This window comes from Eptesicus fuscus, chromosome 25 (genome assembly GCF_027574615.1).
Source record: "Eptesicus fuscus isolate TK198812 chromosome 25, DD_ASM_mEF_20220401, whole genome shotgun sequence".
Taxonomy (NCBI): Eukaryota; Metazoa; Chordata; class Mammalia; order Chiroptera; family Vespertilionidae; genus Eptesicus; species Eptesicus fuscus.
In genome coordinates, this window is record NC_072497.1 from 12,565,885 (window position 1) to 12,590,440 (window position 24,556).

The 24,556-nt window shown below is 59.5% G+C and overlaps 1 protein-coding gene across 1 annotated transcript; it reads right to left on the reverse strand.

Annotated features, from left to right (window-relative positions):
• Positions 1–725: 725 nt before the first annotated feature.
• OCA2 (OCA2 melanosomal transmembrane protein) lies at positions 726–24,257 on the reverse strand. Its single transcript, XM_054713190.1, has 22 exons — positions 24,025–24,257; positions 22,287–22,472; positions 20,935–20,992; positions 19,995–20,067; positions 17,815–17,972; positions 16,725–16,807; positions 16,437–16,590; positions 15,239–15,310; positions 14,474–14,539; positions 13,150–13,206; positions 12,643–12,767; positions 11,556–11,694; positions 10,868–11,000; positions 9,978–10,125; positions 8,660–8,717; positions 8,193–8,301; positions 7,603–7,730; positions 5,609–5,668; positions 4,752–4,856; positions 2,965–3,058; positions 1,844–1,937; positions 726–1,274 (listed from the first exon to the last, which is right to left on the reverse strand). The coding sequence occupies exons 1-22, from the start codon at positions 24,255–24,257 to the stop codon at positions 1,190–1,192; spliced, it is 2,418 nt and encodes an 805-aa protein (XP_054569165.1). The 3' UTR covers positions 726–1,189.
• Positions 24,258–24,556: the final 299 nt, after the last annotated feature.

The window sequence follows — 24,556 nt, forward strand, 5'->3', positions numbered from 1 at the left end:
TGCCCTGACCGGGAATCAAACAGTGACCTCCTGGTTCATAGGTCGGTGCTCAACCACTGAGCCACGCCAGCCGGGCCTGTCAGGCCGTCTTGTGGAGACCGGGGCTTCCTCACAGCCCGGGTCAATCTGATTTCCATGGGCCCAGCCCACAACAGCCCAGCCAAGGCCAAAGGGCAGAGTCTAATCCCAAAGGGCTGACACTACTAGTTCCAAACAGCCAGCCTCGCCCCTGAGAGCCAGCCTAGACCCTGAGAGCCAGCCTAGACCCCTGAGAGCCAGCCTAGCCTGGGAAGAGTCGAACCCAGTCCCGATGTGGGGAGCCTCGGGCCGCAGAACCTTGTGCTCTGTGAAGGGAAGTGTTCCTTCATCCCATTCCTTACAGGAGGAGAGAGATAGGCTCGACTCTTCTGAGCTGAGCGTAGCCCCCAAAAGCAAAGCTAACCCCAAAGAGCCCAGCCCAGGCCCGAAACGCCCAGCCAAGAACGAAGAGCTGGATCTGTTCCCTAAGGGCTGACGCTCTTCTATCTTTTTAATCCTCAACCCACAACCTAGGTCTGGGCCTTGACCGGGAATCAAACCAACAGCCCTTCGGTGTCCAGGCCGAATTCCTAGAGTTTTAACTGACGACTGAGTAACTCCAGAGAGAAACGTAGCCATAAAATGCAATGCCACCTACTGTAAACTACTCAAAATAGGATGGGTTATTAGCAAATTCCAAGACCATGTGCCAAGGGAGAGTTTATTTATTTTTTAATACATAAACTGCCACCTTACAAGGTGTCTGCCTTCCCAAGGAACAGCATGTCTCCAGGGGGTACACAATGTGCATGCTCATTATTCCAACACGAAAAGTGACGACAGGAGGAAAAACTGCAGACAACCTCGGGAGAAGGGACCCTGAGCAACACGGACCATTTGGGGTGGGTGATGGGATTGGTGCTTTCTTGTAAGAAGTGTCCCGAAACGTACGTATTTCCTGGAGGGGTGTCTCGGGTAAGTGATCCATAGTTATAGTTGCCATGTTTTGCCAGCATTGAGCTGGATAAGAGTGTGGGTGCCCCAAGGTCTACACTCCATCGCACCCCCGTGTAAGCACCTTTTCTCCTCCCGAGAGCGGTCCATGGGGGCGTGTTCTCCAGACGTGGGTGACGGCTCAGGCTCCCTTCGGTCTTCCAAGGAGGCGTCCCCGTTAATTCCATCCCATCACCACGTGGACAACCAGCAGGTAGCACATCGCCACCATGCAGGAGACCACCATCATGGGGAAGCCCAGCCTGAAACACAAAGACAGGTGCATTGTGGGACCTGCCGCCTGGTGAGCGCCCTGAGAACCAGGAGGTCGCTGGTTCGATGCCCAGTCAGGGCACATGCCCGGGTTGCAGGCTCCATCCCCACTAGGGGGCGGGCAGGAGGCAGCAGATCTATATTTCTCTCTCATCAATGTTTCTGATTCTCTATCCTTCTCCCTTCCTCTCTGTAAGAAATCAATAAAATACATTAAAAAAATTTTTTTTATTGATTTCAGAGAGAGGAAGGGAGAGGGAGAGAGAGATGGGAACACCCATGATGAGAGAGAATCTGGGCATGTGCCCTGACCAGGGATCGAACCGTGACCTCCCAGTTCATAGGACGATGCTAAACCACAGAGCCACGCCAGCTGGGCCCAGGGATCCATTTTTCTTGTGTTTTTTTTTCTCTGCACTCACTTCAGCTGCACAAAGACGCCATAATTGCTACAAGCACGCCTACCCCTTGCGCTTAGGAAATGTGTTGCTCATTTTAAAGAAAAAATAATCACCCTTAGAGACGCTCTCTACACAGAAAGGGAGAGTTTGAAAAGTACCTGAAAAACTCCACGAAGGAGAAGCCGTATCCGTGCTGCTCGGCGATCCCCGCGCAGACGACGTTGGCCGACGCCCCAATCAGCGTCCCGTTGCCTGAAACCAGATTCAACAATAAAGCCGTGGGCGTGGGCCGCCGCGGCAGCTTCGCCTCCTTCGCCTGGAACGCTGGGGAACGACCACGACGCGGAGAAGGGGAAGGCGGCGGCACAGGAGGAAGACCACGCAGGACACGGATGGGCTCCGAGGGAGAAGCCGTGGGCGCGGGTCCCGGGAGCTGAGTGGGCCGCCAGGCGCAGGAGCGAATCCAGGGCACGTACGACACACCCTGAGGCCCCAGCAGAGGCAGAGTCTGGGTCTCTGTGCTCCACATCCAGGTCATCAACATTCTAAACCATGAGGGCGTCCTGCCGGGTGGAGGAGGGGTACCCTCTTCCTGCCAAGGGGCCATTGGATATTGAGAGCGTCATTCAGGGGCCAGACAACACCATCAACTTAAACATTAGCCTGTGCCCGGCCGGGGAGGCTCAGGGGCTGAGCGTCGACCTATGACCTAGGAGGTCACGGTTCGATTCCCGGTCCAGGGCACAGGCCCGGGTGGCAGGCTCCATCCCCGGTGCGGGGGCGTGGAGGAGGCAGCCGATCCGTGATTCTCTCTCATCACGGATGTTTCTCTCTCCCTCTCCCTTCCTCGCTCGAATCAATAAAACAAATAATTAAAAAAAAAACCAAAACGATCTCCACGTCTCAGGCCAGCCGTCCTCACTTCACGCCCAGGAGGGGACGAGAAGCCTGGCCCGAGGACGGCTTCTGATTCAAACCCGTCTCTGACGTGAGCACGCGAGCTCAGGGGCAGTGTGGGGGCCGCGTGGGCCCAGACGCCGGGCAGGAACACGCTAACGTGAGCTGTAAGTCAGGGCGCAGGCGGTCCGGCAGTTCTGCAGGGATTGGGGGCGGGGGGGGGGGATGGGGGGGGGTGGAGAGGAGGCCCACGGAGGACGGGAGCAGCTTCCCAGTCGCTCCAGTCGCAGCTGGAGACGGGTGTCTGCTCAGGAGGCCGCCCCAGTCCCCGTGTGTCCCCTCCGCCGGGCACGGCCGTCCTGCTCCCAGCGAAGGGCCTTACCTCCCAGGCAGGCGCCCAGCGCCAGCGCGTACATGAGGGGCGGCGCCGGCAGGCTGACCTCGGGGTCCTGGCTCAGGTTCAGGAGCACGGGGATCTGCGGGGGGAACGGTCCCCACGTCACGCCCACGGAACCAGGGGAGCTGCCCCCCGCGACGCCGCGACCCACCATCGCCGCCCGAGGCCCTTGTCCGGCCGGAGCAGGAACCAAAGGGGAGTGAGTGTGACACCCCCACGGCCTGAGTGGGAGGGAGCCCGTGGGTGCAGCCTTATGACCGACTGGTCCCTCTTCTCCTCGCCGCCCCCTGGTGGCTGCTGCGGGTGGTTTTTTGTTGTTAATTCTCTTAGGAGGAGGAGATTTTTCCTGTTGATTTTTAGAAAGTGGAAGGAAGGAGGGAGGAGGAGAAGGAGAGAGAGAGGAAGAGAGAGAGACAGACAGACAGACAGCAACATCGACGTGAGAGAGACACATAGATCCCCAGGCCCGGGGATGGCGGCGCTCTAACCACTGAACCACGCCAGCCAGGGCTTGATTTCTTTCTTTATTATTTGTTAACCCTCCCCCGAGGATATTTCCCCACTGATGTTCAGGGAGAGTGGAAGAGGAAAAGGAAAAGACAGAGAGACACATCGACATGAGAGAGACACATCGACTGGCTGCCTCCTGCACGCGCCCCGACCAGGGCCGGGGGGCCGGGGAGGAGCCTGCCACCGAGGCGCGTGCCCTTGATTGCCATCGAACCCGGACGGCGCTCTATCCACGAGGCCAGGCCGGCCAGGGCTGTCTTGTTTTTTAAGAAATAAAATATTACAGATGCAAGTAAGCCGGGCCGCCGGTGATGTCAGAAGGCACCGTGGGCACGGCCGGGCCGCCCTGTGGAGGCCTCTCACGCGGGCCCCCCGTCCCGGCCGGGTCGGGGGCACACAGACAATCCCCAGGCCTGTCCGTGCCCCGCACCTGAGCCCCGCGGCCAGCCCACAGCTCCGTGTTCCCGGGGGGGAAGGACAACGGCCTCCAACCGGCCTCCGCCTCGGTGCCTCCCAGTTCTCTCCACAGCAAACGGGAGCCCTGGCCGGGGTGCTCGGTGGGTAGAGCACCAGCTCGCCCACCAAAGGTCGAGGGGGGTGGATTCCACGTCGGGGGTACGTGCCTGGGTTGCAGGTTCGATGCCCAGCCCCAGGTCAGGGGGCGTGTGGGAGGCAGCCAAGTGAAGGGTCTCTCTCACACTCAGGTCTCTCTCTCTCCCTCACCCTTCTTCCCTTCCATTCTCTCTGAAAACCAGTGGGAAAAACATCCTTGGGTGAGGATGAACAAAATAAACAAACAGCCCTGGCCGGTGAGGCTCAGTGGATAGAGCGTCGGCCTGCGGACTGAAAGGTCCCAGGTTCGATTCCGGTCAAGGGCATGTACCTGGGTTGCGGGCACATCCCCAGTAGGGGGCGTGCAGGAGGCAGCTGATGGATGTTTCTCATCGATGTTTCTAGCTCTCTATCCCTCTCCCTTCCTCTCTGGAAAAAATCAATAAAATATATATATTTTTAAAAAGTCTCGTTAAAAAATAAACAGAAGCAAAACGGAAAGGCGCTGTCCGTGGTGCTGACCCAGGGCGCGAGGCCACGGCCCTTGGCTCCCAGCCAGTCGCCCGGCTCTGCTGCCCGTGCGCTACGCCTGGGGTGCAGCCCGGGGCCGGGTCGGGGTCCCGTGCTGCCTTCTCCCCCCGCAGGAAGGGGGAGCCCAGAGGGTGTGCTGCCCGCACGCCGGCCTCGGGGCCTCGGGAAGGGGGACTCACCATCGTCGCCGTGAACGGAATGTTGTCGATCAGGGAAGACGCGATGGCCGAGACCCAGACCACCAGGACGATGGCGGCGGCCAGGCGCCGGTCCTCGGGGACCATCTGGAAGGAGCGGACGAGAGCGGCGCTGGGCATCACGGCTGCAGTCAGCCACACGGGCTCGGGTCACTCGGCACGCGGGAGGGCCCTGGGGGCTGGCGGTCCCTCCGCGGATTCCCAGGGTTGCACACAGCACCGGCCCGCGCCGCCCGGACCCTACCAGGAGCCTGGCCGGGTCCCACAGCTGACGGAGGGGAGCGAGTCCTGGCCACGCCCACGGCGGCCAGCCCTGGGAGGCGGGGGGAGGGGGCGGGGGAGCAGGTGGCCCCGTTCCTGGCGGCTCACACGGTGACAGCATCACACGGTCGCACTGATCAGCCCTCTGGGGCCGGGACCTTACTCAGACGGGTGTCTCGACTGCTGTCTGTCTCAGACAGGTTTTACTTTGTTTAATATATTTTATTGACTTCAGAGAGGAAGGGAGAGGGAGAGAGAGAGAGAAACACCCATGATGAGGGAGAATCACGGCTCGGCTGCCTCTGGCACGCCCCCCACTGGGGATCGAGCCCGCATCCCGGGCCTGTGCCCTGACCGGGAATGGAACCGTGACCTCCTGGTTCCTAGTCAACCTTTAACCCCTGAGCCACACCGACTGGACCTGTAATTATATGCAGTTTAAAAAAGTCTCCCTTCATCTCTGTACTCTTTTTTACGTCACTAACGGGACCTACTCTTGCCAGACTTTTTTAAATTTTATTTTACAAAGCGAACGGAACCCTGGCTGGAGCCCCCGTGATGCCGCCGCCGGGCTGTACCTTTATCAGCGAGGTGGTCTGCTCGCCGACGTATTCTATCAGGTGCAGGTGCCCCAGCGCCTGGAAGAAACGGACGTCCGTGAGGATCAGCTTAAGACGGAGAAGACATGCAGCTTTTCAAAAACCGTGTCTCTAGCCCCGGCCGGGCCTCATCCCGTGCACCTAGAGGTCAGGGTTCACGCCCCGGTCAGGGCACACGCCCGGGTGGCGGGCTCGATCCACCGTGGGGGGCACACAGGAGGCAGCCGATCCATGACTCTCTCTCTCTCCTCACGGATTTTTCTCTCTCTCCCCCTCTCCCCGCCTCTCTGAAATCAGTAAAAATACGTTTTTTTTTAAAGAAAAAAGCCCGGTCCCGTGAGTTCCTACCCCAGAAAGAGACGAACCCAGGCGGGGACCGAGAAGGGCCTGAGGATGCACAGACGGGCGGGTGGCCAGGCTCCGGGGAGGCGGGTGACGGGGTGAGAGACCAACCGGCCCCCCCCCCCGGCAACGCCCAGCTGCCCCGTGTCCAGGGAGAGGAGGACACAGGACCAGCAAGAAACTTCCGGCCAAGGCAGGTGCTGCCAGAACAAAGCACCCACTTCCCTCGGCCGCCAGCAGAGGGCGCCCTTGGGCAAGAACTGGTGCATGTGGGGTGTTTTCTATGTTTTTCTGTGCGTTCCTCCTCACCCGTGGAAATTGTTCCTGAGGATATTTTTGGCGTTACTCTACTTTTTATTTTTGTTTATTTGTTTTTTTAATTCTTTATTGTTTAATGCGTTACATATATCTCCTTTTCCCCCATGGACCTCTCCGGGCCACTCCCACCCTGCCCCGGGTTTTATTTTTTAATTTTATTTTCTGTTCATCCTCACCAGAGGGTATTCCCCGTTGGTGTTCAGGGAGAACGGGGGAGGGCGGGAGAGACAGAGAGGAGCATCGATGTGGGAGAAACACATCGATGGGCGGGTTGCCTCCTGCACGCGCCCCGACCAGGGACGGAAAGAGGCTGCGAGCGAGGTACGCGCCCTTGACCGGAATCGAACCCGGGACCCTCTATCCACTGAGCCGAACCGGCTGGGGCGCCAAGGGAGGGTTCAGAGAGAGAGAGAGAGAGAGAGAGAAACATCTCACATCAATTGTCTCCCGCACTCGCCTCGACCGGGGCCGGGGCTTGAACCTGCAACCCAGGTACCTGCCCTTGACCAGGAACCAAACACCTTCGTGCAGGGCCGGGCGCTCTAACCACCGAGCGTACCAGCCAGGGAAGGCCTTGTTTTTCTTGGTTTTTGTTGTTGTTTTGTTTTAAAGGCAAATCCAATCGCACTAAATTCACCGGAGAAATCGGAAGGCAAGCGTACAGGGCTCGCAAGAAAACATCAAGAATCGGAATTTCACACGTCGACTGAGGAGAATTCCCGTCTCCGTGAAGCCGGAGAGAACTTCGAGTCCAGACTCCAATCTGAATTAGACACGCTCCAGCGGGCATTTGAAAACACAGCATCCCCCGCCCCCACCCCGTAAAATCAGAAACAGGGCCAGCAATGGACAGAATTCAGGGGGAAAAGAGAGAGAGGGGATCGGCCTTACGCACAAACCTTTTAAAAACCCAAAGGTTTCTCAGGAATGGGGAGGGGGGGGAATTACAAGGGGCCCGCGGGACCGCAGACGTAAATGAACACGAAAGTCAGGGGCACTGACGAAAAGCATCAAACATCCAGGAGAGCCCTGGCCGGGTGGCTCAGCTGGTCGGGGTACCATCCCGTGCACCCCCAAGGTTGAGGGTTCGATTCCCGGTCAGGGCACAGGCCCGGATGGCGGGCTCGATCCCCAGTGTGGGGCGTGCAGGAGGCAGCGGTCCATGATCCTCTCTCATCATGGATGTTTCTAGCTCTCTCTCCCTCTCCCTTCCTCTCTGAAATCCATAAAGATGTATATTTAAAAAAATAAAGATAAAATAAAGAAAGAAAAACTAGGTAAAAGGCCGCTCTGCAGAAGTCCGGAAGCCTCACCTCCATCAGAACGAAGAGTGCCGCGAAGAACAGAAGCGTCGCCCACTCCACGCGGTGCAGAATGATCTCGAAGTCGTGGATATCGGCTAAAATCAGCAGCCAGATGGCGCCCAGAATAGCGATCCACCCTGCGAGGCAAACACAGGGGCGTCTAGAGCTGGAGTCCAATGGCGAACACGCTCGTTAACGTTTCACCGAGCGATCGCCTTTCTCTTCACTGAGGGGAGCTCATCCTGCAAACTGAACGTATTTTTATTTCGTTTTATTTTAAAAAAATGTATATACTTTTTTAAAATATATTTTATTGATTTTTTACAGAGAGGAAGGGAGAGGGATAGAGAGTTAGAAACATCGATGAGAGAGAAACATCGATCAGCTGCCTCCTGCACGCCCCCTACTGGGGATGTGCCCGCAACCAAGGCACATGCCCTTGACCGGAATCGAACCTGGGACCTTTCAGTCTGCAGGCTGACGCTCTAACCACTGAGCGGCACCCGCCAGGGCTGGGACCAGCGTGAAACCTCCCCTTCCGGCCCGTGACGTCCGGGAAAACGTTAAAGGGCGACCACGCCGGACCGCGGGGGACTCACCCAGGTCCAGGTGGACGGCGGGGACGAACGAGTTGAGGAAGAACATGAAGATCACGAACCCCAACACCGCCAGGCACTTGGCCAGCAGGATCCCGTCCGATATCCTGTGCTGGGAGAGAAGGAAGCCGCCGTCCCCGGGACCGAACCCCCCTGGATCTCTCCTCGGGATGAAAACGGTGTCACGTGGACGTGACAGAAGATCGTGAGGGAGTGTGTGCTACGGAGAGTCAGGGGGTGAGCGTCCACCCAGGAGCCAGGAGGTCAGGGTTCCATTCCCGGTCAGGGCACAGGCCCGGGTTGCGGGCTCCATCCCCAGGGTGGGGCGTGCCGGAGGCAGCCGGTCCGTGATTCTCTCTCCTCATGGACGTGTGGACAAAACACGCCTACTGCGTCCCGTGTACACCCACAGGAGCACCAGAGAGAGGTGCGCTCGCTCACGCCGTCCTGCCGGCACGGGGACCCGGTACCTTTTTCTGCAGCTCCTGGATGTTGGTCTCCCAGTTCTTATCCTCCTGCGAGATTTGCCTGGAACGGAAGGAGGAGACGCCTCAGCTCCTGGCGACACGGCGAGGGCCTGGCGTGCAGGACGCCGCCCACGGGGACACCCGGGAGGCCGCGTAACGAGGCCCGTGGAAGGCGGCCGGGGGCCCTGGGCTTATGAGTTGGGAAAGACGTCTGCTCCGTGTTTCCAAAGAAAAACAACACACGAAACGACAGAGACGCGTGATGAGCTGTGTGCGAGCGTGTGCACGCGGGAGCGCGAGCGTGGGGCTCGTCAGGACACGGGCCCGAATGTAAACGAGGGGATGACGGTGTACACTGAGTGGCCAGATAATTATGATCTCTGAACGCATAATAACCTGGCCACTCAGTGTATGTATATTAGAGGCCCGGTGCATGAATTCGTGCATGGGTGGGGTCCAGCCAGCCTGGCCAGAGGGAGGGGACATGGGCGGTTGGCCGGCCTGCCGGCTGGTCAAACTCCTGGTTGAGGGGACAATTTGCATATTAGCCTTTTATTATATAGGATATACACCGAGTGGCCAGATTATTATGCGTTCAGAGATCATCATCATCTGGCCACTCAGTGTGTGTGTGTGTATGTATGTGTGTGTGTATAATTTTATTTTAAATATATTTTTATTGATTTCAGAGAGGAAGGGAGAGGGAGGGAGAGAGATAGAAACATCATTGATGAGAGAGAATCATGGATCAGCCACCTCCTACACGCCCCCCAGTGGGAATCGAGCCCACGACTCAGGCACGTGCCCTTGCCTGGAACTGAACCCGGGACCCTTAGGTCTGCAGGCCGACGCTCTATCCACTGAGCCAAACAGGCCAGGGCTTATATATATATATTTTTTTTAAAAGGCAGAAATGAACTGAGTAGGATCAGCGATTCTCTGGGCTCCCTGAGAGTCAGTCACAGGTAGAATACAGCGTTCGATTAGCTTGTTACCGTCATTCTTTTCAAATCTTGCCGTGCCTCACATGGGTCGTGTGGCCGTGGGACAGGGGTGGCCGCGAGGGTGATTTCCGTCCCTGCTGCACCCGTTCCCGCTGTGTGACCCGGGGCAAGCCGCTCACCCTCTCTGAGCCTTGGTTTCCTCCTCCCTGCCCAGGCCGCGGTGAAGGCAGAGACCATCGCACACCACGCAGGGCGAGCACGCAGGACGCGACTCTCTGTGGTCCCGTGGGGTCCCTCCCTCGGCCTGTGCACGGTGGGACGTCTGGGCACGCCTCGGTGGCGGCGGAGAGGGGGCCGCGGCCCAGCCCAGCCGGTACCTGTGGAAGGAGTGCAGCCTCCGGGCCAGCAGCCGCTCCAGCGCCAGCACCTTCCCCAGAAGCAGGCCGCGCACCGCCGTCTCCTCCCGGCTGGCCGGGCTGATGCGCTGGGCGGTCAGGCGCCACACGTGGATCTCGTGCTTCAGTTCTGCGGGGAGAGGAAGCCACGCCGGAGCCTCCGGAGCCTGGGGGGTCGGCAGACCCCCGCTTCCCTCACCACCTTCCCGAGCGAGGAACACGCCCCCACCCCACCCCCCGGCCTGAGGATCCACAGGGAAACCCGGCCCCCACCCCCCGGGCCATCAGCACCCGTGTGGCGGTCACGGACGCAGGAGACAAAGCGGGCTTTTGACAATCACCGTGGATGCAAAGCAACGTGACTTCAGAAAAAGTATTTGTATTGGTTTCAGAGAGGAAGGGAGAGGGAGAGAGAGAGAGAAACACCCATGGCGAGAGAGAATCGCGGATCGGCTGCCTCCTGCACGCCCCCTACTGGGGATCGAGCCCGAAACCCGGGCCTGTGTCCTGACCGGGAATCGAACCCTGACCTCCTGGTCAACCATGGAGCCACGCCGGCCCAGCTAAAGCAATGCAGTGATCTCAACTCTGGGTGCAGAGTTTCCTTTATGCTCATCTGAGGATGTGTTTATTGACGAGAGAGAGAAGGAAACAGGGATGTGACAGAGACACATCAACTGGCATCCATGGGTTGCCTCCCGCACGCTCCCCGACCGGGGCCAGGGATCAAACCTGAACCCAGGTACACGCCCTGACCGGGAACCGAGCGCTCCACCGCTGAGCGACAGCAGCCTTTCTCCGGCCGCTTCCCTGGGGGAACGGGGCCGTCCCGGCGGCGAGCTCGGGTCTCAGGGACGAGGGCCGACACTCACCGACAATCTCGCTGGGCTCCTTGTTGTACAGCTTCCTGTTCCAGAAGAGGAGTCTGAGGAGGGGGAAGGAGAAGAGGAGGACGAAGCAAATCCCCACGAACATGTGCGCCGTGAATCCCGCGAAGTCCAGGCCCTGGGGACGGACAGGGGGAGTCACGGACGGGCCTCCCGCCGAGGGACAGCCCCCGCCGCCCCACGGGGGACACGTCAGTTCCCATGCCTGCCCTCGCCGCACAGAAACAGATGCTGCCAGGAGCAGCCCGGCCGCGGGGCTCGGCGGCGGAGCGTTGACCTAGGAACCAGGAGGTCAGGGTTCGACGCCCCACGGAGGGCACAGGCCCGGGTTGCGGGCTCGATCCCCAGTGTGGGGCGTGGAGGAGGCAGCCGGTCCATGATTCTCTCTCATCACGGATGCTTCTATCGCCCTCCCTCTCCCTCCCTCTCTGACATCAATGAAAAATTATTTTTTTAAAAATATGTCGGAGCGAGAATGCAATTCAGATCACTTAGCTGTCCGTGGGGAGGTCGGCCTCCTAACCTCCCACTCTCTCTCTCGGGAGCCAACAGCACTTGACGCGCAGGGAGGGCTGGAGCAGGAGGGCATGGAGCGTGGAGCTGAGGAGGTGCCGAGGGGCGAGGAAGCTGGGTCTCAGCTCCGCGGGAGCCGCCCCTGGCCGCTGGCACGTACCATCTTCCTCAGCTCCTGGTTGGAGATGATGATGACGTTGGGTGGGTCCCCGATGGCGGTGGCGGCTCCTCCGATGTTGGTGAAGATCACTTCGGCAATCAGCACTTGTCTGGGGTCCAGGTTGAGCACCTCGCACAGCCTGTCACCAACAGAGAGAAACGTGGCCCGGCCGGCGTGGCTCCGTGGTTGAGTGTCGACCGACCGGTGAACCCGGAAGTCACGGTTCGATTCCCGGTCAGGGCACAGGCCCGGGTTGCGGGCTCGATCCCCAGTGGGGGACGTGCAGGAGGCAGCGGGTCCATGGTTCTCCATGATTGGTGTTTCTCTCTCTCTCTCTCTCTCCCTCTCTCTCCCTCTCCCCTCCTCCATGAAATCAATAAATATACGACCTAAAAAACACACGAATAGAGGAAAACGGGAAAGGTCCACGTGCAACCTAAATATTTTTAGAGCTTGTACAAGGGAAGTGTGTACACACACACACACACACACACGCACACATGCACACACACACATGCACACACACATGCACACACACATGCACACGCATGCACATGCACGCACACACACACATGCATGCACACACACACACACACACACAGGTTGGATTCCGGTCAGGGCACAGGCCCGGGTTGCAGGCTCCATCCCCAGTAGGGGGCGTGCAGGAGGCAGCCAATCCATGATTCCCTCTCCTCATGGATGTTTCTCTCTCTCTCTCTTCCTTCCTGTCTGACAACAATAAAAACATATTTTTAAAAAAAATTAGTGGGAAAACATCCTCGGGAGAGGATTAACAACAACAAAATTTTATCCAGAGCGTCTGACTCACGGCACCTCTGGAACGCAGTGGCCCACGAGGGCCTTTTCTCAGACGCCAACACCCTAGCACCCCTGCCCTTCAATGATGCCCTTTGACCTTAGAGGAGGAACTCGCACTCCACAGCAGGCAGCGCCCTGGAGGCAGCTGGCCGCAGCTCCCCGGACACTGCCCCATTCTGCCGAGAAGCGGGGTCTCCCAGGCCGACGGGAGGGGCCCTCCCACCTCCCAGCTCAGAGCCCAGCCGGCACCACCGCCCCGCACACTCACCGGATGGTCACGGGCGTGAAGAGGAGCGACGTGGTGACGTTGTCCAGGAAGGCGGAGAGGACGGCGGCGATGAGGCACAGCATGATGATCATGGCCCACACCCGCCCCCGGGACAGTCGGTAGGCCTGGGACACACCACAGACGGGACAAGCAGGGTCAGCGGGCGGGAGCGCAGGCGCAACCCTCCCCGCGGGGCCCGAGATCGAGGGGTCCGGATGCACAACGCAGGGGGGTCAAGAGCTGCACCCACAGCCCGGCCGGGGTGGCTCAGGGGGTGAGCGTCACCCCGTGCACCGACAGGGTGCCGGTTCGATTCCCGGTCGGGGTACAGGCCCGGGTTGCGGGCTCGATCCTCGGTGGGGGACGTGCAGGAGGCAGTTTCTCTCTCTCTCTCCCTCTCCCTTCCTCTCTGAAATCAACAAAAATCTAAAATAAATAGTAGCTTTGCTTTTTAACTGTGTAATCAGTGAATCCATACCTACCTACTCAATGCCACGTCGCACTTACCTTGACAGCACAGTAATCAAAAAACCCGGTTTCTGAAAATATGGCGACTAAGATCATCTGCGGGGAGAGGAGCAAAGGGGGGCAGGGCGTCAGAGGGGCTGCGCACGTCCGCGCGGCCGGCTGCCACGTCACCACGCTGCGGCTCCCGGACTCCGTGGACCGGCCCTGCGTGGAGCCCCTGGCTGGAGGTCCGCACCTGCATCGGGTCCAGGGCGTGCGCCCCAAATACATGATCACCCCCCCCCCCCGAACCTTCACAGCAAACACCAGCTGTTGGTATTGCTCTAGGGACCGGAGGTGGGGGGCAGAGATGGGGGTGACACGCACCCTCACAAAACTAGCAGCCGGGAAGCAGCGGGCCAGAAGGTGGCCCAGAGCCACGCCACGTGCTAAGCTGCTTACGGGGTGACATTTTATTTCCTCAAACAAACGGCTCTGGTCACCACGTGACCGAGACGTGCAAAGGGCCTGGCCTTCCTGAGTTCTGTGTGAACCCACGTCGCTGCGCGATGGTGTTTCTTTCCCTGATGATGCCGAGTGGGTGGGGACAAGCATCCTCGATAACCCCAAAGAGCCACGTCCGGTTCCCCTCAATCTCATCAGCCAGGCATTGCAGCTGAACTTCCCGGAAGATCCCGTTCCACTTCCTCAGGCAGCATTACCCTGACCCTAATCCTCAACCTAATTTAACCCCAAATCCTGGTCCCAAACTAACCCCAGACCTAATCCTAAACCCAACCCTAACCTCTGACTCTTAACCTTTGACCTTGACCTCTTACACTTGACCTCAGATACAACCCTTGGCACTTCAACCTTTGACCACTGACCTCTGACCCCTGAAACATGATCACATGAGGCTACAACCTGACCTGTGCCCAGGTGTGTGAGTTGACCCCTGACCTCTGGTCCTTGACCCCTGAGTAACCTTTGCCCCATAACCCTCAAGCTTTGACCCTTGCCCCCTGACATTTGAGCCTTGAACCTACAGTCTTGGAACCTTTGAGTCTTGAAACTTGACCCCTGACCCTTGACCCCAGTTGTCTGAGCTGAACCCTGACCTCTGAGCATAGAATGAATAACCTTTGGCCTCTGATTCTTGAGCACGTCTGAGGGCATCACATACATGTTTAGGGCCTAGTCCGTCTATGACGCGGGTTTTTACTAACGACGGCCCACTGATTGCCCGTCGGCAGCCGTCAGGCGCCGTTCGGATCGGATTCCCGCCGGCTCTGTCCCTGGGAGTGACGCCCGCGTGTCTTTGCTACGACGAAGGCCGAGCAGCCGCGGGGACGGCGGCCCGGGCGCGGCCGGGAGCGGGGATTACCATGCCGAACAGCAGGGCCAGCGTCTCGAAGTCGATCCACTCCACCACGTGGGTGAGGCTGGGTCTCTGTGAGGAACGCGGAAAGGCGCCCGTCAGTCACCGCCGCCTCCACCCGGCGCCCAGCCGGCGGCCAGAGCCAGACGCCGCGCCCACGGGCCTCCGCGTCGGAGCACACCGCCGCTGAGACCCGCTGGCGGCCCAGCGTCCCGGTGTCGGGCCTTTGCATTTCGTCGCAAGAAAAGCACATTTCTTTTTTTAAAAAAAGATTCGTTTTAGAGAGAGAGAGACCGATACAGGAAATGGCAGAGAGAGAAAGAGATACAGTCGAATGGAAAATACCCGCGAAGCCCTGAGGCCTGTCAGTTCTGCCCTGGCCGCGTGGCCCGGTGGTTAGCGCGCCGGCCCGCACACCAAAGTGTCGCAGGTTCGATTCCCAGCTAAGGGCACGCACCTGGGTTGCAGGCTCAAGCCCCAGCCCTGGTGGGGGCACACGCAGGAGTCGACCAATCGGCGTGTCTCTCTCACATCGATGTTTCCCCCTCTTTCTCTCTCTCTCTCCCCCCCCACCCCTTCCCTCCTTTCTACTCTCTCTAAACGTTAATGGGGAAAAATATCCTCCCGTGAGGATTAACAACAAAGCGTGTGTTAGTTCCTGAAGGGCAGGTGGGACAGGACGTGAAACAGCGGGGAACAGCAGCGGACGCCCACCCCGAGCCGCCCCCGAATCGGAGGTTCCACGCCCTCGATGTGCAGTGCCCCACTTACATCGCCCGTCACAGCCAGCGCCGCCAGCGCCGCCAGGGAGCCCAGCATGGCTGCCAGCGTCCTGTGCACGATCTGGGGAGAGAGGTGGGGCAGGACTGGGTCAGCCTGGCCGTTCCACACCACGTCTACGAACACAACGGATGGACCGTGGGTCTTCCCGTTTCACAAGCCGGGCCCCCCAAACGCACACACAGCCCCCCCCCCCCCACTCATCCCGCTGACGACAGTGCTTTTCTCTCCTGAGGAACGAGATGACCCTCAAGGAGAGGCGGGAGGCTGGGCCGGTGGAGTAGGTTCCACAGGAAGCCCGCGGGGCCCAAACCGGGTCACTTCCGAAGGCGGTGAGGTTGTACAGAAAAGAGATGGCACACGCCCCGGCGCAGCAGAGACGCCGCTTCAAACATAAATGGGCCTCGGCCTGAGCTTTTGAAATTACTCGCGACTGTGACAGAGGAAAGCACATCGCGTTTATTAAATGCCGAAGCTCCAAACGACACTCAGAAAACAGGAGAGAGAACTCGGCGGACACCCCTGGAAGATGCCAAGGCGATAACTCACTTCCACGAACATCAGTAATTAAGGAAAAATCACTTCTCTTGTGTTTCTGGCCTAAACTGAGTTTCCCATTAGCAATGGTGCCCGGCGGATAGTAAAACCATCAGGACCCCAGACCGGTGTGGCTCAGTGGATAGAGCGTCGGCCTGCGGACTGAAGGGTCCCGGGTTCGATTCCAGCCAGGGGGACATGCCTGGGTTGCAGGCTCAATCCCCAGTGGAGGATGTGCAGGAGGCAGCCGGTCCATGATTCTCTCTCATCATTGATGTTTCTGTCTTTCTCTCCCTCTCCCTTCCTCTCTGAAATCAATAAAGAAATATATTTTTTTTAAAAATCATCAGAAGCCCGGCAGGCGTGCCTCCGTGGTTGAGCGTCGACCTAGGAACCAGGAGGTCACGGGTTCGATTCCCGGTCAGGACACATGCCCGGGTTGCAGGCTCCATCCCCAGGAGGGGGCGTGCAGGAGGCGGCCGATCCATGATTCTCTCTCTTCATGGTTTCTCTCTCTCTCCCTCTCCCTTCCTCTGTGAAATCAATAAAAAATGTAAGAAATAATAGGAAAGACACGACCAGCCTTTGACGGAGAGGCGGGAGCCCACTCTCACGTGGGCACGGAGGCGGCTGGGACGGGCGCGCGGGTTACCTCGAAGATGATCAGCACGTAGACCCCGGCGAGGATGACGGCGGCCATGGTCACCTGGGCTTCCACGCTGGCACGGAGGTGCTGGTGCGCCAGCAGCAGGGGCACCGCCCGGGGCTGCTGCAGGGCCGCGCGGACGCTGATGGAGACGCCGTCCCTGCGGACGGGCACACACCTTACCGAGCGCCGGTGCTACAAGTGCCTGACCTGACTTGCTGTCGGCAACGCCAGCTGCCCCTCCTGCGTCTCCTCCCCCCGCGCAGCCCCCCGCCGCCATCCCCCGACACCCACCGGCTCGGAACCTCGAAGGTCCTGCTCGCCACCACGTGCTCGCCGCGTCGCGGACTTAAGAACACGGTCCAGTTGTGAGTGACCTTGAGAGTCCAAGAGCGACAGCGTGGTAAGGCTCTGACCTGGACCATCCCCGGGACCCGGGGCTGCGCAGTGTGGGTGCCGTTTAGAATCAGAAAAGGGGGCCCAGTGAGGACCCTGAAATCCCCCTCCCCCCATCCCCGACACGAGCAGTCCGGCCCACGGGGAGCTAGAGATGCCCGCACGTCGGAGGTCTTTGTGTGATTTTTTAAAAATATGTTTTTATTGGTTTTTTGAGAGAGAGAGGAAGGAAGCACTTGCCTAAAACGGCTACCCGTCTGCCCTAACCGAAGAGTCATGGGTTCGATTCCCGGTCAATGGCACGTACCTGGGTAGTTGGCTCGATCCCTGGCCCTGGTCAGGAGAGGAGGCAACCCGTCCATGTTTCTCTCTCTCCTTCCTCCTCCCTCCCTCCCTTCCACTCTCTCTAAAAACCAACAGGAAAACACTGAAGGTCCCGTGCCCAAATTTGTGCTCAGGTGGGGTCCCTCGGCCTGGCCGGCGATTGGGGCCCATCCGGCCGTCTTGGGGGCTGATGGGGGCCGCCGGCCAGGGACGGACCGCGGGAGGGCTCCAGAGCATGTCCAGCCCCTCCCGCCCAGTCCCAATCGGCCGGACACCAGCAGCAAGCTAACCTACCGGTCGGAGCGTCTGCCCCCTGGTGGTCAGTGTGCATCACAGCAACTGGTAGAGCGGTTGACCCAACGGTCAGACACTTAACATATTACGCTTTTATTACCTAGGATTCTCCGGTGCTTCCTAGTTTATAATGTTTCAGTAAAAAAGCTCACAAGCTTGATTTTACCGAAATGGCCAGAGTTTGGTGACCGACGTAGAGAAAAGGGGGGAAAAGAGGATTTCGGGGACGGAGCAACAGGCAAGGGCTGGGCGGGTAATGGCCTCACTGCCCGTGGCTCCCGTCTGCTCCATTCGGGGGGGTAAGGCGGTTTATAAAGCCCCGGGGTGGGTGAGTTCCCACAATTCCTTCCAAGTAACTTAGACGTAGGACCTGCTGGGGCCGCCGCCTGGAGCCGGGCGCGCTGGCCTGCGTCACCTCCACCACCACGTGCTCTTCTCTTCCCGGGCGACTCGGGCCGCCGGCCACCAGGGCCCCCGCCAGGTCCACCCGGAGCAGCGTGGAGTCGGATCGGCTGCTGAGGTTCGCCGCTGGGGGGGCGTTAAGGGGAGCACGGGCCAAGGAGAGGCCTGGAGTCCACCCCCTTCTCCAGCCCTGGGGGAGGTGAGCAGCCCCAGATGGGAGAGAGGCTGCCATGGCGACCACCAACAGCAACGCTGCCCAGCGCTGACCAAAGGCACACAAACCCCTCCAACGCTCACCGCCGAGCTTCCCCTCAGGACCGTGGACCAGAGTCCGTGTCCCTCCAAAAATCCACGTTCAAGGCCTGGCCCCGCTGCGTGGCTGTGTCTAGAGATGGGGGCGGGGGCTCTAAGGGAGGCCCTGACCTGCCAGGGTTGGTGACCTTATGAAAAGAGATGCCAGCCCTAACGGGTGGCTCCGTGGTGGAGCGTCGACCTAGGAACCAGGAGGTCACATGCCCAGGTTGCCAGCTCGATCCCCAGTAGGCGGCATGGAGGAGGCAGCCGATCCATGATCCTCTCTCATCACTGATGTTTCTCTCTCTCTCTCCCTCTCCCTTCCTCTCTGGAATCAATAAAAATGTATTTTTTTTAAAAAGAGAGAGACACCAGCTCTGGCCGAGCAGCTCAGTTGGTTAGAGTGGCATCCCGACACACGAAGGCTGTGGGTTCGATCCCTGGTCAGGGCACACACAAGAACTGAAGATGAACGCATCAAGTAGAGGTACAACAGATGGATGTTTATCTCCCTCCCTCCCTGCCTTCCTCTCTCTAAAATCAATCAATAAAAAATGTTCCCAAAAGAGAGAAAGAGAGAGAGACGTCAGACAGCCTTCTCTCCCTCCACACAGAGCACCAAGAAACACCTGGGCGGATGGATGCCACAGGAAGGCGGCTGCCTGCAGGCCAGGAAGCAATGAAGCACAGCGGCCTCCATCTTGTATGAAAACCGCTGTTTGAAATTCTCTGCTGTTGTCAGACACTCCCTTGTTCCGTAAACTCTGTCATTTTCAGACAGTCTCTTATTCTATAAAATAACTGCTTTAGTTTGAATAATAGAAAAAGATAAAAACGTAACTGTCTGACCTTGCAAGCTAGCCATCTAACGTAATGGACTAATCTACACAATAAAAGGGTAATATGCTCATTAGACAGGACACCCTTCTGCACAGAGCCACGGTGGCAGGGGCCGAGGCAGAGACGGTTAGGGGCAAACAGGCCGGCAGGGGAGAGCAGTTAGGGGGATCAGGCCGGAAGGGGAGAGTAATTAGGGTGATCAGGCCGGCAGGCAGAGGCGGTTAGGGGCGATCAGGCAGGCAGGGGCTCCAGATTGGAGAGGGTGCAGGCCGGACTGAGGGACGCCCCTCTCCCATGTACCGGGCCTCTCGTACTGGTAATAATTCCCATATTCTTATGCCAAGTGTTTGTTCTTCATGTATCCAAGACTACAAACTGTCTGTAACAATAACTCACATAGAGCCCTTCGTAAAATCTGCAGACCAAGAGCCCAAAAAGGCCTAAGTCCGGGAAACCTCCTCTGTGTCTCCGCTCAGAGATTTGGAAGAAACACCTCCCTCTGGGCCGTGCGCCATAAACGACTCCTAGTGAGGAGTCTTGGGTCTCCCCCGCTGATGTACGATACCCCAGAGAGACCTCACCAGACACCAGCTCAGCCAGCAAGACCTTGGCCTTGAACGTCCAGCCTCCAGACTGAGAAACAGGAGCCGAGCCCACAGGCAGGGGAGCAGACGCACGCACCCAAACATCTACCCTACACACACGCCCGCCTTCTCACGACCAGCCACGAGGCCTGCAAGGGGGCCAGAGAACGCACAGCGGGAAGAAACCAGGACCGGAACCCACGCACCTGCAAGCGGCATCCACCTCGCGCGGGGACCCTCGCCCCCACCCGCCCACTGCGGGCTCTCTCAGTCCCTCCCCTTCTGTCCCAAAGCCTCGTCTTCCATTCATCGGCCTGTGCGGTGACCTTGGATGACCCCTGGGACTGGGCTTGGGCGTCTCTCTGCCCTGTGATTCTCAACCTCAGCCACCGTCCACCTCCCGTCCCCGCACGGTTTACAGTTTAGATACAGTAGCTCTCCAGCGGCGACACGGCCAGCAGCTGCCAGAGCCGTCCTTCGTCCGGATACAGGCTGAACGAGACCTGCAACGACCAGCAAGGGCTTGTGGGTAAGCGCGACAGGGCTCACTGAAGATGGGCAACAGCTGAAAACGGTGTGGCTCAGCGGCTAGAGCGTCGTTCTACGGACCAAAGGGTCCCGGGTTCGATTCCGGTCAAGGGCATGTACCTCGGTGGCAGGCTCCTCCCCGGCCCGGGCCCTGGTCGGGGCGTGTGCAGGAGGCAACCCATTGATGTGTTTCTCTCACGTCGATGTTTCTCTCTCTCTCCCTCTCCCTTCCACGCTCCCTAAAAATCAATGGGAGAATATCCTCGGGGGAGGATTCAAAAAAAAAAAAATAAAATAGGGGGATGGTAATGGTATTGCTTGATGTACCCCACATCCACCAGTTGACTCCGAACAGCCCTTCTTAGATATGAGAACCAAATTCTGATCCGTCCTACTATTTCCAGCAACCGTGGGCCTTACTATTTTTTAATAAAAAAACCCATCAATGTTCTCTGCCTCCCTCTCCCTTCCTCTCTGAAAGCAACAAAAACATGTTTAAAAACAAAAACCCCCTCACAACATGGCCCAGCCTGGCCGAGGCCCAGGGCACCGCCTCTAAAGGGTCCCAGGACATGCCGGGCCCCCCGGCCCCTGGACGGGGCCCCCACCAGTAAGGGTGCTACTGCATGGGGCTGAGGCACAGCCTGGGGGGCCACTGAGGGAGTGGGGAGGCCCAGGGGCCGGCTCGTCGCCTTCTACGGAGCAAAGCCAGGTCGCCGGGGCCTCCGCTGGGTGACGTGGGACGGGACAGGAGCTCGGCTGGCCCCCCCCCCCCAGGCCCGTCCCACACGCCCTCAGCACCGCCTCCACGCGGCTCCCCTGCACCCCTGGGGGGGACTCACCGAGCACAGCACCACGAAGACGAAGAGGCCCGTGACTTTCAGCCACCGCGCACAGCGCCTGCGGGAGGAAAGGCGGGTCTGCGTCACGATGGCCGTCCCGTCCGCCTGTGCCCAGCGCCGCGGGGAGGCCCTGGGGAAGGAACTCGGACCTCGCGTTCGGATTCCCTCCGTAACAGGAAGGGCCACACGCCAGCCTGTCACCTCCTGCCTCAGGGCAGGCCGGGCTGAGGGACCCCCGCTCCAGTGCCTGAATTTTCATGCCCCGGGCCTCTAGTCATAAAGAAGCTACACGTGGCCGGCCAGCGTGGCTCAGTGGTTGAGCGCTGACCTATGGACCAGGAGGTCACGGTTCAATTCCTGGTCAGGGCACAGGCCCGGGTTGCAGACTTCCATCCCCAGTAGGGGGCGTGCAGGAGGCAGCCGGTCCATGATTCTCTCTCCTCATGGATGTTTCTCTCCCTCTCCCTTCTTCTTCTCTCTCTCTCTCTCTCTCTCTCTCTCTCTCCCCCCTTCCTCTCTGAAATCAATAAAAATATTTAAAAATATATTTTAAAAATTAACAATATATGTATTTTCAAAACTTCAGCAAAGACTGGCCCCTGATGCAGAGAAACAGTGACACTTGCCGAGGGTCCATCTCACCGACCCGGGGGCTTTCCCACAGCCCACGGGAGTGGAGGCCCACAGGAATGGAGGCCCACGGGAGTGGAGGCCCACAGGAGTGGAGGCCCGCGGGAATGGAGGCCCACAGGAGTGGAGGCCCACAGGAGTGGAGGCCCACGGGAGTGGAGGCCCACGGGAATGGAGGCCCACGGGAGTGGAGGCCAGCGGGAATGGAGGCCCACGGGAGTGGAGGCCCGCGGGAGTGGAGGCCCACGGGAATGGAGGCCCACGGGAGTGGAGGCCAGCGGGAATGGAGGCCCACGGAATGGAGGCCCACGGGACTGGAGGCCCACGGGAGTGGAGGCCCACGGAGGCTGTGCAAGGAGGTGGGGACACCAGGAGACGGGGCGACAGTTGCACAGACCCGCTTGGCCCTGCGGGTCCCTCAGCTGCTTCAGATCCCAAACGAGGACCCGGGTCCTGGCCCGAGCCTCAGCCTGACCCTGGAGATGCCGCTTTCAAACACGCTGGCCTCAACAGGGCCCCTCCTTCCAACCCGTGTCCCTACGGGAGCCCAAGGGAAAAGCAGTGACCACGGCCCGCCACCGACAGCCCTCCTGGGAGCGTGGCACCCTGCCCCTCCCCTTCGCCTGCCGGGCGGGAGGGCGTGGGGGGGACCCCGTCCCCGTCCCCGTCCCCGGCCAGTGGGGCTGTCCCCCTGGACCACACGGGGCCCCGGGTGCTCCTACCTCAGCTTCGAGAGGCGGAACGGGACGGGGGCCCCTTCCAGGAGGTCCCCCCGGTCCGAGGAGGCGGATCTGGAGGAGCCGGCCGCCTCACTGCCCAGCAGCGACCTGCCCTCCCACTCGGCCGAGCCGAGGTCCCAGGACTCGGCCGTGATGAGCTCCGGGCGGCAGACGGGCAGGCACCGCGCCCTGGAAAGCAACATGGGGGTCACTGTCCCGGACGAGGCCCGTCTCCCGCACAGGACCTCATCGCGCTGGCGTGTGACCTGCGGGCTCCATCCCGGCTGCGAAAACGAGGACCCGTGTCGAGGGGCTGGGCCTGGCCCTACGGACGGACGTCACAGAACAACTGGGTCCGGGGGAAGTCTGAATTCACTCGGGTCTTCAAAATGCACGGTGGGCCTCCAAGAAACATCAGCTAGCCCGGCCGGCGTGGCTCAGGGGGTGAGCGCCGACCTGTGAACCGGGAGGTCAGGGTTCGATTCCCGGTCAGGGCACAGGCCCGGGTTGCAGGCTCGATCCCCAGTGTGGGGCGTGCAGGAGGCAGTCGGTCCATGATTCTCTCTCATCATGGATGTTTCTATCTCTCTCTCTCTCCTGCCCCCTCCCTTCCTCTCTGACATCAATAAAAATATATTAAAAACAAACAGCCCTAACCGGTGTGGCTCAGTGGATAGAGCGTCGGCCTGCGGACTCAAGGGTCCTGGGTTCGATTCCGGTCAAGGGCATGTACCTTGGTTGCGGGCACATCCCCAGTAGAAGGTGTGCAGGAGGCGGCTGATGGATGTTTCTCTCTCATCGATGTTTCTAACTCTCTATCCCTCCCCCTTCCTCTCTGAAAAAAATCAATAAAATATATTTAAAACGAACAAACAAAACCACGACCTTGGAGTTGGCAGTAAAGGGCGGAGAGACCACCCGCCTCAGGGACAAGCTCCTGTCTCAGGAAGAAGGCCTCCGCCTGCGAGCCTCGGGCAATGCTCGGAGAGGCCCTCCTCTGGGGGCGGGGGGCACTCACCCCTTCTCCTGGGAGAGGCTCCCCAGCAGCGGCGTGCGTTCTGTGCAGCAGGGTTCCCACGGCCTGGAGCTGCAGAACCGGGTGGAAGGCGAGTGAGACCTGGAAGACACACACACAGAGCAGCACGAGCGACAGGTGCCGTCCCCGCCAGCAGGGGGCGCCCTCAAGACATGAGGGATGCCCTAACTGGTGTGGCTCAGTGGATAGAGTGTCGGTCTTCGGACTGAAGGGTCCCAGGTTCGAGTCCGGTCAAGGGCATGTACCTTGGTTGCAGGCACATCCCCAGTAGGGGGTGTGCAGGAGGCAGCTGATCGATGTTTCTCTCTCATCAATGTTTCTAACTCTCTATCCCTCTCCCTTCCTCTCTGTAAAAATCAATAAGATATATTTAAAAAAAAGACTCAGCTGCCATTAAAAAAAAAAAAAAAAAAAAAAAGACGCGCGCGCGAGGGGCGGGGACAAACGTCTCCCGTGAGGGTCTACAAAAAGCTGGCGTTCTGTCTGGCCGGTGTGGCCCGGTGGTTGAGGACGAGAGCCAAAGAAACATCCACGATCGGAGAGAATCATCCATCAGCTGCCTCCTGCACGCCCCCCACCGGGGATCGAGCCCACAACCCCGGGCCTGTGCCCTGACCAGGAATCGAACCCTGACCTCCTGGTTCACAGGTCGATGCTCAACCACGGAGCCACGCCGGCCGGGCACTAAAACCATTTTAAACTCACCTCTGCTCCGTGAGGAAGGAGCCACAGTCCTGGTCCCCAGGAGCCCAGCAGCTCTGCCCGGCCGCCTCCCGGGGGTAGGGGCTCTCGGGGTCGGCCCCACCGGCTCCCAGCTGTGGCCGGCGGCTGCTGGCGGCGGGTCCCAGGCCAGCCCGCGGGGCAGCGGACGTCTGATGGAGCTCCACCTCCAGCTTGCCGCCGGAGCTCGGCCGGCCGGCCGCCTTCTCCAGATGCATGGTCTGCCGCAGAGAAAGCACGATGAATGACGAGCAGACTGCAAGGCTCCTCTGCACCTGGGGCGTCCCCACTTCCCAACGCCACAGCAGAAAGGCCTCCCTTTTCTATTTTTACTGATTTTTTAAAAGTATATTTTATTGATTTCAGAGAGGAAGGGAGAGGGAGAGACAGAAACATCCATGATGAGAGAGAATCATTGATTGGCTGCTCCTGCATGCCCCCCACAGGGGACCGAGCCGGCCACCGGGCACGTGCCCTCGACTGGAATTGAACTGGGGACCCTTCAGTCCGCAGGCCG

What these genes read in the sequence shown, in the direction of transcription:
- OCA2 (XM_054713190.1), bottom strand. Translation starts at nt 24,257, where the DNA reads ATGCATCTGGAGAAGGCGGCCGGCCGGCCGAGCTCCGGCGGCAAGCTG. An exon ending in TCCTTCCTCACGGAGCAGAG is followed by an intron (nt 22,473 to 24,024) that starts GTGAGTTTAAAA and finishes GTTGCTTTCCAG; the next exon opens with GGCGCGGTGCCTGCCCGTCT. An exon ending in CCAGGCGGCGGCCCCAGCAG is followed by an intron (nt 16,808 to 17,814) that starts GTCCTACGTCTA and finishes TGGACTCTCAAG; the next exon opens with GTCACTCACAACTGGACCGT.